The following is an 11805-nucleotide window of genomic DNA, read 5'->3' as shown; positions in this document are numbered from 1 at the left end:
GGCTGCAGCGGTCGGTTCTGCGCACGCTCAGTGGCGCCTTTGAGACCCCGTCCGCCAATAGTCAACATGGGGCCTCAGCGCAGGCGCAGAGGGAAGGTAGTCTTGCCGGTGACGTCACTCCTCCAGGCGAGAGGGCTGCGCTCACCGTGTGTTTTTGCTTCTGGGGCTGCGTCGCAGAGCGGGTGTTTACTTAGTTCTGCAGAGGCCGGTACTCCTAAGACTTCGGAGAGACCAATTTTCTTACGGCAAGGCGGGGAGGGGAAGTGCCCAACTAAGGAAAGGATTCTAGCGGGCGGCAATTTCGCACTTTGAACTTAGAGGGCAGCAACAGGGTTGCAAGTGTAAAAGAACGGGACGGCGAGGTCTGTGGCTAAATTGCTCTGCGTGCACAAAGAGTAGGAGGTAGAGAAAAGACACTGGCTTCATCCAGTGGCCAGGACTGGGAGTTTACGTTGTAGCGTTTGAAGGACGGTAGGTCGGTATGCAGACAAGCTGAAAAATAAACGGCGATATGGGACACACACACCAGGGGTGAAGGGGTGTATTAAGTGGTGGCTAACAGGTTGCTTTTTCTGGATGAGTAGACAGTGTCAGTGTGTTGGGAGTGTAGGAGGTGTAGGCTGGGGCCAGGCGCTGTAGGGCCTCCTTGGCCAGGGAGCTCATATTTCATTCTGGACATATGGGAAACCATAAAAAGGATCCGATTTGTAAAGACCAGTCTGAAGCAATCTAACATTATATAGTAACGTTAAAAATACACATATATTGGGCTGGGTGAGGTGGCACGCACCTGTAATCTCACCACTTTGGGAGGCCGAGGTAGGCGGATCACCTGAGGTCAGGAGTTCAAGACCAGCCTGGCCAACATGGTGAAACCCCATCTCTACTAAAAATACCAAAAATTAGCCAGGCTTGGTAGTGCGCCTGTGATCCCATCTACTTGGGAGGCTGAGGCAGGAGAATCGCTTGAACCCGGGAGGAGGAGTTTGCAGTGAGCCAAGATCACACCACTGCACTCCAGCCTGGGCAACACAGACTCCATCTCAAAAACAAAAAACAAACAACAACAACAAAAAGGAATGGAGCTTCCCAGCAGACAAGACAAAGAAAGAAAGTAAAAAAGAAACTCACATCTCTTGCTCCCTGACACATCAGCACCTCCTGGGTATACAAGTTATCCAGTCTCTCAATGCATTAGGTAGAAAATAGAAAGGGCTGGTCCTTTAGGGCCCATCACAGTGTCGCCCCTTCTAGCACCTAAATGTCATCTCCAGCCACCTTGTACACACACACCTACACAAAGGAGGAAATCCTTTAGGGTTGGTGGGAGTTGGGGGGCAGAGGAGACAGTGATACAGCCCCTCAGAAACTATCCCAGGGCCCACGGTGTGCATGCACAAGCTATGTGAGGCTAACTTTGCTGCTGCAGAGCGAGGACCCCCACTCTCTGTCCTGGGTAACCTCTACCATCAGTCCCTACAGGTATGACCTCCTCATACAGTAACCTAAGCAGCAGGTAGCTAGGTGAAGGAGAGTGAGAAGCTGACAGGTGGCTGGTCCCACCACAGAGTCTGCATGATATGACATTCCCACTGAAAGACAATGAGAGACGCCCCCATGTGGCTGGCGAGTTATCATTACAATTGCTCTTAAGATAAATTTTATCAAGACCACAAAAGCCTTGCCAATTGTGAGCAGTCATTTTGGACCAGAGGCAGCAGGTGAGGTTGACAGAGCAACAGCACAAAAGGAGCCAGGTCTCTGGTGACCTTGGAGCCACCACACTAGCCCTGGATTACCTGCCTCCAAAAGAGGAATCTGCTTCCCTCCTCTTGAAGCCACTGGTGTTTGTGGTGGGATTAGTGCGTGCAGCCAAATCAAATCTGAGCAATCCATCAGACTTTTCTGTGTTGGCCAATGTGAGTGTCAGTGAACAGGAGACACATGGGACTGGTGGGTGAGGAGCATGAATAATGGTGACTGAAGGGCAAATTGGGAGTAAATGAGAACAAGGAGAGGCAAAGGGCAATGGAATGGAGGTGAATGAACACCAGAGTGGAGTGGATGTGGGCCAAAGTGAGGGAATGACTATGCATACATTCAATTATGAATGAATATGAGATTATGATGAGATTAAGTAAATGCTGGGAAATAAGGCACAACCTCAGCGGAAAAAAGGTGAAAGTGGGAACAGACTCTGAAAGGGGCAACTGAAGGGGGTGAATGTGAGTGGAGTTTATAAGGATTAGAGTGTGAATGAATGGTGGTTTTATGAGGCACAAGATGAATGAAGAGAGGGGAATTTAGGGAGACAGTAGGAGTGAATGTGGGTAATGTGGGATGGAAAGGGAAGAATGGGGTGCGGGAAGGACAGAATAAAAGAGTGGAGATGGAGACATGGTAGAATGTGAAGCAGGCCGAGTTTGAGTGTGGGTGCTATGAGGGAGAAGGGTGACTAGAGATGACTGGGATTAGATGGGCGTAATACAGGGTAGTAGCCCAGGAACGTGGGTGTACAGGGATCCCAGTGGGAATCGGCAAATGTGAATAAGCTGAAGAGTGTGCATGAATGGAGGTGATGTTGGGCAGAGTGAGAGGGAATGAAAGTGAAGAGCAGAGGATAGGTGAAGGTGGGTATTGCGAGGCAGAGAGTGGAACTCACCTTTACTTGGGTGAGTAAAGCGAGGAAACATGGGGAGCCCGATGTGAGCCAAAGTAACGAATTTGAGGCACAGTGTGACAGAATGTGGGTACTGGGAGGCAGAATATGAGCAAGAAGAGGGTGATAGGGGTTACAATGGGAATAGATTTAAATGAATGAGACAGTGAGAGGCAGAGTAAGAGTAAATGGAGGCAGTGAAGAGAAAACTGAGAAAGAACAGTGACCAAGCATAGGCTAAGTATATGTGGGTAACTTCACCTAGTGTTTGGGAGTAATAGGGACAGAGCTCCAGGAAATGGGGGTGTTCCTGGGACAGCATCTGAGAGAATAGAGGTGAAGGAGGGGCAGAAAGGGAATGAATGGGGGAAATAATGAGGCCCCGGGTCAATGAAAGAAGCTGAAGGCTGGGCCACGTGCGAGGAAGCCAGAGTCATTTGATGCAGGGGTGGGAAATAGAGATAAATATAGGAAAGGAGTCTGAGCGAGAGTGAGTGGGGTGAAGAAGAAATATGACATGAGAGAATTTGGGTAATGCTAAGTAGACTGTGGGGAATTGTGATAATATGAGGCCCAGTATGGGTGAATATAAGTGGCTGAAAGGCAGTGTAAGTGAATGGAGGAACAAAAGGCAGAATGAGAATGAAGTTGAAAAAGCAGGCATAAGAATGTATATGTAATATGCCATTTGTAATATGAAACGTGGGGCACATTCCAGTAAATTAGGATGGAACAGCACTTTAAGTGCAGAGAGGTGAACCAAGGATGAGTGCTATGGTTTGAATATGTCCCTTCCAAAATTCAGATGTCAGAAACTTAATTCCCAATGCAACAGTGTTGGGAGGTGGGGCCTTTAATCCCCAATGCAACAGTGTTGGGAGGTGTTCAGGTTTCTGTGCTCCGTGTTCCAGAATCTACCACTTAGACCTTTGCTCATAGAGCCCAGAGTTCCAGAATGCCCCTAATTCCGAACACCACAGGGTTAGTCTGGAGCAAGTCACCTGGGAGGGCTTACAGGTGCCATAATGCAGGCCTGGGGCACTGTGGTAGTGACCTTGGCCACGCTGATGGTTGTCACTGTGGATTCCAAGATCTATGAACGCTGCGAGCTGGCGACAAGACTGGAGAGGGCAGGGCTGAACGGCTACAAGGGCTACGGCATTGGAGACTGTGAGAATCCCAGTTGCCCCTGAGCCACCCACCACATTCAGACCCAGGCCCCCCTTGTCCTTTATCACCTCTCCAGGCCAGGTCATGATCCCTTGAGTCACTCCCTGACTGACTATGCTGAGTACTTTAACTAACTCTAACACCACCACCATTATGGCCTTCACAACCATCACCTCCATCTCTGCCATCAACACCATCACTACAATCAATATCACTGCTGTTACCATCATCAATACCATTGCTACCACCATCACTGATGTCTCACCAGAATCACCAACATCACCACCACTAAACCAAGATCACCACCCTCACAACTGAGATGACAACCATCCCTGTCCTCCCCCCATCCTATCCTTCCCTATTCCCAGGCTCTATACCTACTCCTTGCCTCCCTTCTCCCTGCCCCAGGGCTGTGCATGGCTCATTATGAGAGTGGCTTTGACACCGCCTTTGTGGACCACAATCCTGATGGCAGCAGTGAATATGGCATTTTCCAACTGAATTCTGCCTGGTGGTGTGACAATGGCATTACACCCACCAAGAACCTCTGCCACATGGATTGTCATGGTAAGTCAGCACTGGGGACACACTGAAGCCCTGCTGGGCCCTACTCTCCCACACTTGGGAGGGCAAGGTTGTTTAAGCCATAATCTCCTGCAACAAGAGAAAAGTGATGGGAAAAGGAGAAAAGTTGCCTGAGCAACTTTTGGTCGTTTAAGACAGAAGAGCTCAGAGCTCAGAGCTCCCAATCCTCACCCAGAAAGGACACTGCAGTTTCTTAGACTCAGGAAATAGGAAACTTACCTCCATGTGAAATAGAGATAGAGAGTGTCCTGATTTGGGGTTGAAGTTACCCAGGCCCCGAGGAAAGAAGCAAATGTCTGATTCTAGAAACAGAAACAGATAACCTCCATGCAGAAATGACAGAACTTTCCAGATAAGACTGGTGGTGTTGAGGACAAAATAGAATAGCAGTTAAAGTTGTTCAGTGTTGGCCAAAATGGTGGTTAAGGTTGTCCAAGACAGGAAAAAATGGAGACTGAGGTTATTTGGGGCCAGCCCAAATGGAAATTGAGGTTGTCCAGGACCAGATAGTATGGGGGTTGGGATTATTCATAACTAGCCAACATGACCATCCAGATAATCCAGGATCAGTCAACATGAGTTAAGGTTGTACAGAACCAGCTAACATGGTGATTAAGATCATTTATAACCAACTGACAAGAGAATCAAGGTCATCCAGAATCAGCCAACATAGTGGTTGAGGTTCTTCAGGCCCCAAAGAACCCAAAACCCCTGGGCCCTCCATTCACTGTTACCCTATCCCCAGTGCACTAGATCAGCATGTCCCTCTCTTCCCCCTCAGACCTGCTCAATCGCCATATTCTGGATGACATCACATGTGCCAAGCAGATTGTGTCCTCACAGAATGGACTGGCTGCCTGGTAAGTTCATGGGGATGACCCGGACTGTGGGCAGCCAGGGATAGTGTCACTGCCACCCCATCAACCTGTCCACTTCATGCTCTCTCTTTTCCTTCATTTCCCAGGACTTCTTGGAGGCGGCACTGTTCTGGCCATGATTTATCTGAATGGCTCAAGGGGTGTGATATGAACGTGAAAATTGATCCGAAAATTCATCCATGACTCAGATTCGAAGAGACAGATTTTATTTTCCTTTCATTTCTTTCTCTTGTGCATTTAATAAAGGATGGTATCGATAAACAATACAAAAAATGCTGTGATGTCTGACTCTCTTCATTTATTCAATGCCCAGAAGTACCCTTCCGTCACAGTATTCTGTCACTTCCTCCATATATTCAAAGCTCTAATTAAGAAATGCCAGATCACTCAGGGTGGAGAAGGAAGGGAAGATAGTGTGAATCAAGAGCATGTGTTCTCCTGGGTTCAAAAACCATCTCTACCACCTACTAGCTGTGTTGCCTTGGAAGAGATACTTAATTCCTCTGTGCCTCAGTTTTCTCATCTGTTAAATAAGGATGATAATAATAGTAACTACTTGATGGGGTTATTGGGAGGATTAAATGAATTAAAATTTGTAAAACGCATAAAGTGCTTGGTACATAAGACAGTTACAGGTTTGGAGATAGAGGAGTGGGATGGGAGAGATGAAAATTGGCTTCCCTTAAAAAGAATCAGTCTCAGCGGGGTGCGGTGGCTCACGCCTGTAATCCCAGTACTTTGGGAGGCCAAGCCAGGTGGATCATGAGGTCAGGAGTTCGAGACCAGCCTGGCAAATATGGTGAAACCCCATCTCTACTAAAAATACAAAAAAAATTTAGCCAGGTGTGGTGACACGGACCTGTAGTCCCAGCTACTTAGGAGGCTGAGGCAGAAGAATTGCTTGAACCCAGGAGGCGGAGGTTGCAGTGAGCCAAGATCGTGCCACTGCACTCCAACCAGGGTAACAGAGCGAGACTCTGTCTCGAAAAAAAAAAAAAAAAAAAAAAAAATCACTCTCAGTTCAGGTCACTACAGGGTCTTTATTTAAGGCAGATACAGTCTTTTCAGGGGAGAATGAATCCAAAAGGATTGTGCTTACACAGGAAGCTCAGTGGGAATTGGGAGTTAAAGGTACATTTTCCCACATCCTCCCACACAACACCATTCTTCCAGCCCCCCAGCCCCTCTTTCATGATCAAAGCCTGAAGTTTCAAATGACAGAGTGGGAATGTAGGCAAAACATTCAATGGACACGCATGGTAATAATTTCTTCTTACAGAATGCCTGAGTTTCACTTTGTGTCTTGAGCAGAGAATTTAGGAATTTCAATTTGCCATTATTTGCAACGGCCAGCACCTTTGGAAGCAGCCACTCCCATAAGGAAGCAGTCCCTCATGTTCTTTGTACTCTTTGGTTGGGATGGATACTCAAGTACCTGAGGCCTTGAAGTGTTCACTTCAACCAAGATAATCACAGATGATCATGAAAACAGCTAGCTGTCACTGCATGCCAAGGAATGCCAGAGCCCCCTTCCTTAATGCCAACTGGATTTCCCGCGCCTTGCACCCCAACGAGCCTAGGTAATCAAATCTCATATCTCCCTGTGGGTCCATAAAGGGTGCCAACGCTTTGGATACTGATTTCTTGCTTTTTTCTTCTTTCTTTTTTTTCTTTTTCTTTTTTTGAAATGGAATCTTGCTCTGTTACCCAGGCTGGAGTGCAGTGGCTCATTGCAATCTCCACCTCCCGGGTTTAAGCGATTCTCCTGCCTCAGCTTCCTGAGTAGCTGGGATTACAGGCACCCACTACCACACCCAGGTAATTTTTGTATTTTTAATAGAGACGGGGTTTCACCATGTTGGGCAGGCTGGTCTTGAACTTCTGACCTCAGGTGATCCACCTGCCTCAGCCTCTCAAAGTGCTGGGATTACAGGCGTGAGCCACTGCACACAGCCTAAAGTATATTTTTAATTGCTGTTCTTTAGTGGCTATCTTTAAATCTGTAGCTACCTATCATTTGATAAACCCTTTTGTTCTTGTATGGCACTTATTCTCCATTATGACAAAACAGCGATTCTTAATAATAGTAGATTTTATTAATTTTTCTATGCGAGTTTGGTATTAAATCTGGAGACATTTTTCCTGAGTATCATTTCCAAGGACTATGCTTATTTAATTAATTAAATTGGGTTTTTTTATTATTATTATTTTGGTAAAATACACATAACGTGAAACTTAGCTATTTTAACTATTTTACATTGTACAATTCAGTGCCATTTAGGACATTCACAGTATTGTGCAACCATTACCACTATTTAATTCCAGACCATCTTCACCACCCCAAAAGGAAACCCCATCCCCATTAAACAATCATTCTCTATTCCCCTTTCCCCGCAGTCCCTGGCTACCACTTAATCTGCTTTCTGGTGCTATAGATTTGCCTATTATGGCTATTTCATATAAGTAGAATCATACACTATGTGGTCTTTTGTGTCTGGTTTCTTTCACATAGCATAACGTCTTCAAGGTTAATCAGTAACAGTACTTCATTCCTTTCTGTGGCTGAATAATATTCCATTCTATGGATATACTATACCCTATTTGGTTTACCCACTCATCAGTTGATAGATATTTGAGCTGTTCTACCTTTTGGCTATTATGAATAGTGCTGCTATGAACATTGGTGGATAAGTTTTTGTTTGAATACCTACCTGTTTCCCATTTTATTACGTATATAACTAGGGGTGGAATTGCTGGATCATATAGTATTTCTATGTTTAACTTTTCGAGGAACCACCAAACTGTTTCCTACAGTGGCTGTACCATTTTACTTTCCAACCAGCAGTGTATTAGGGTTCCAATTTCTCTACATCCTCTCTAACACTTGCTGTTTTGTTGGTTTTTATTGTAGCCATCCTTGCAGATGTAAAGTGGTATCTAATTGTGATTTTGATTTGAATTTCCTGATGACTAATAACAAATCTTTTCATGAGCTTATTGGCCATGTGTGTATCATGTATATCTTATTTGGAAAAATATATATTCAAGTCCTTTGCCCAGTGTTAACTGGGGATTTTTTGGTTATTAGATTGTAAGAGTTCTTTATATATTCTGGATACCCTTATCAGATTATAATTTTCCCATTCTCTGGATTGTCTTTTCATTCTCCTGATAATGTCATTTGATACACAAAAGTTTTCATTTTTATTAAGTCAAATTATTCATTTTTTTATTTTGTTCCTTATGCTTTTGGTATCATATCTAAGAAACAATTGCCAAGTCCAAAGTCATGAAGATTTATTCCTTCATTTTCTTCTAGTTATTTTACAGTTTCAGTTCTTATATTTAGGTCTTTGATCCATTTTGAGTTAACTTTTATATACGGTATGGGGTTATGGTACAACTTCATTCTTTTACATGTGGATATCTATTTTTTCCAGTGCCATCTGTTGAAGGGACTATTCTTTCCCCATTAAATGATCTTGGCACCCTAATCAAAAATCATTTGAGCTGCATGGGTTTTTTTCTGGACTTTCAATTCTATTCCATTGATCTATGTGTTTATCCTGGTGCCAGCACCACACTGTTTTGATTACTGTACCTTTGCAGTAAGTTTTGAAATAGGGAAGTGTGAGTCTTCCAACTTTGTTCTTCTTTTTCAAGATTGTTTTGGCTATCCGGAGACTCTTGCAACTCCATATAAATTTTAGGGTTAACTTTCCCCTTTATGCACAAAAGGGATTTGGGATTTTGCTAGAGATTACATTGAATATGTAGGTTGCTTTGGGGAGTATTGCCATCTTAACAATGTTAAGTTTTCCTTAACTATCCACGAACACTTTCCTTTTATTTAGTTTTATTTTTTATTTAGTTTTCCTTACTTTTTTTTTTTTTTTTTGAAGTCTCATTCTGTCACCCAGGCTGGAGTGCAATGGTGTGATCTTGGCTTACTGTAACCTCCACCTCCCAGGTTCAAGCAATTCCCCTGCCTTAGAACCTCCTGAGTAGCTGGGATTACAGGCGCCCACCACTACACCTGGATAATTTTTTTTTGTATTTTTAGTAGAGACAGAGTTTCACCATGTTGGCCAGGCTGGTCTTGAACTCCTGACCTCAGGTCTTGAACACCTGCCTCGGCCTCACAAAGTGCTGGGATTATAGGCGTGAGCCACCACACCTGGCCTTCTTTACTTTCTTTCAGCAATGTTTTGTACAGGTCTTGCATCTGCTTGGATAACTTTATTTCTCAGTATTTTATTCTTTTTATCCTATCGTAAACAAAATTGTTATCTTAATTTCCATTTTGGCTTTTTCATTGATAGTGTATAGAAAAGCAATTGATAGTTGTGTGTTGATCTTGTATTCTGCCATTTTGCAGGATTTGTTTATGAGTTCTAATAGTTTTTTTGTGGATTCTTTAGGATTTTCTATATATATAAAAATCATATCATCTGGGAATATAAATAGTTTTACTTTCTTTCTAATTTGGGCACCTTTTCTTTCTTTCTTTTGCCTGAAAATTTATCTGGCTAGAACTTTGAGTACAATCTTTAATAGAAGTGACGAAAGCAGGCATCCTTATCTTGTTCCTATAACTCTCTACCCTTAAACTTTTATACCAGAATTTCTAAGGACCAGTTAGGATGAATTACACCTTCACTGTTATATAAATGAGCCAAACATGGTCTCTACGTATTGACCCCCAAGTTGTTTATTTCTTCACTGCAGGCTGAGACCCCTTAACTAAAAAGTTTGCTGGCACCAAACAAATTTTTACACACCCAATTATTTCATAATTAGCCCAAACAAATAGACTTTTATCCATTGAGAGCCTATTGAGAGCCTTCCTGCTTTACGTACCCCAGAAAACCTGGCACTACATCTTTCATCTTTGGGGAATACATAAGTTAGGCCCCAGGCCATAAAATACCCAAAGCTGCTGCTGCCGCCCTTCAGAGTTCTCTGACCCAGAGACTTTTCTCTTTGCTGCTGAGTGACATCACCTAGACAAATAAAACCCCGTCTTGATGCCCAAGCAGTTCCCTTGTTGTTCTGCCCTTCCGAATAGCTGACCACTGGCCATAACCTCTGTACAGACTCCTGCTGTGAGGGACTTCATGCAAACCTGTCACAGAATCACCCCATAGCCCTTATTATGCTATGCCACCTTGTGGTCATATATTTCCTTCATCAACGCCCTAAATCGCTCAAAATCCCTGTAAGTGACAAGGAGGATAAGGGAAGGATTTCTGGTAATCATGAAATAGATAGGAGACAGTGGGACAATTAATTGGTAAAACAATCCTGGATGGTCTCAAGCGGTGGAACTCAAAACTTGGAATGCCATTACATCAGTTTGGCATGGGATTGCTCTGTGCTGTGTCCCATACTCTACATTTGTGGGTTTTCTCTGTGCCTCACTAGCCTGGCTAAGCAGTAACACCAGTATTTGAATGAATCCACTTCATTAGAACTGACTTTTGGGATCAGGTGTGGAACTGCCTAGGGAAGGAGGTCACCCTACCCGCCTGGGGCCCCACTAGGCAGGGAGCTGCTGGGGCACCCACAAGACACTATAAGGCCTGTGGGTCTGAACACAAAAGGTGGGGGGAGTACACATCTCTGGACTGAGGGTGGGCTATCCTGACCCCATGACTGGCTAGAGTGGGAGGAGCCCCGTGAGTTGGCCCTGTGATTTGGGGTACTCTGAGACGCATATGACACGTGAACATGGCTCTAAGGCAGCAACGTCGGGCTGACATGGATCCCCTAAGCACAGCTGGGGGAGGCACTTTTGTAAACAGCTAGCATGCCTCTGCTCTTGTCGCATTTGAATTTGCTATTACAGACGACGTCACTTCTGTTCCTTTCCGGAGCAATATCAAGACCCCAGATTTGTTGAGGTGGGGCAAAACTGTTACTTCACGTGACTAAAGACAAGATGTTTATATTGTTGTCCCAACCAGAACTCCAAAGGAGGTGGCTGTCCTCTTGAATCCAAACCAGGGGACCCATGTTGGGCTTGCTCGCTTCTCGCCAAGACACGGCCCAGAGGGTAGGTCTCTCATTCATACTAGCCACATCAAGCCTGGCTGTCTATTCTGTGATTGGGGCATAGAATAATAATAACCCTTATTGTGCTACGCCACCTTGTGGTCATATAATCTTTCATCAGAGGAGACCAGAAGGCGGAGAAGACCCCGGAGAAGAGAACCGGCGCCCTCTAGAGGATGATGCAGCACAATACCACCATGAGAGAGTGAGGAACTTGACCCTCTCCTTTGCCAGCGACAACCAGCAAAGTCAAAAAGACTTTGAATCCACTTCAAAGCCCCCGTCTTTTGTAGGGACATGGATGCAGCTGGAAACCATCATTCTTAGCAAACTATCACAAGAAGAGAAAACCAAACACCGCATGTTCTCACTCATAGGTGGGAACTGAACAATGAGCTCACTTGGACTCGGGAAGGGGAACATCACACAATGGGGCCTATCATGGGGAGGGGGGAGGGG

The 11805-nt window shown here is 44.8% G+C and overlaps 1 protein-coding gene across 1 annotated transcript; it reads left to right on the top strand.

Moving 5' to 3' along the window:
• Positions 1-3189: 3189 nt before the first annotated feature.
• SPACA5 (sperm acrosome associated 5) lies at positions 3190-5566 on the top strand. The gene is made up of 4 exons (XM_023201988.2): positions 3190-3829; positions 4238-4396; positions 5196-5274; positions 5379-5566. Exons 1-4 carry the CDS (start codon positions 3685-3687, stop codon positions 5473-5475), a joined length of 480 nt encoding a protein of 159 aa, XP_023057756.1. The 5' UTR covers positions 3190-3684; the 3' UTR covers positions 5476-5566.
• The last annotated feature ends 6239 nt before the right edge of the window (positions 5567-11805 follow it).

Source organism: Piliocolobus tephrosceles, chromosome 12 (assembly GCF_002776525.5).
Source record: "Piliocolobus tephrosceles isolate RC106 chromosome 12, ASM277652v3, whole genome shotgun sequence".
In the NCBI taxonomy this organism is placed as follows: Eukaryota; Metazoa; Chordata; class Mammalia; order Primates; family Cercopithecidae; genus Piliocolobus; species Piliocolobus tephrosceles.
This window is presented reverse-complemented; position numbering and strand designations above follow the sequence as displayed.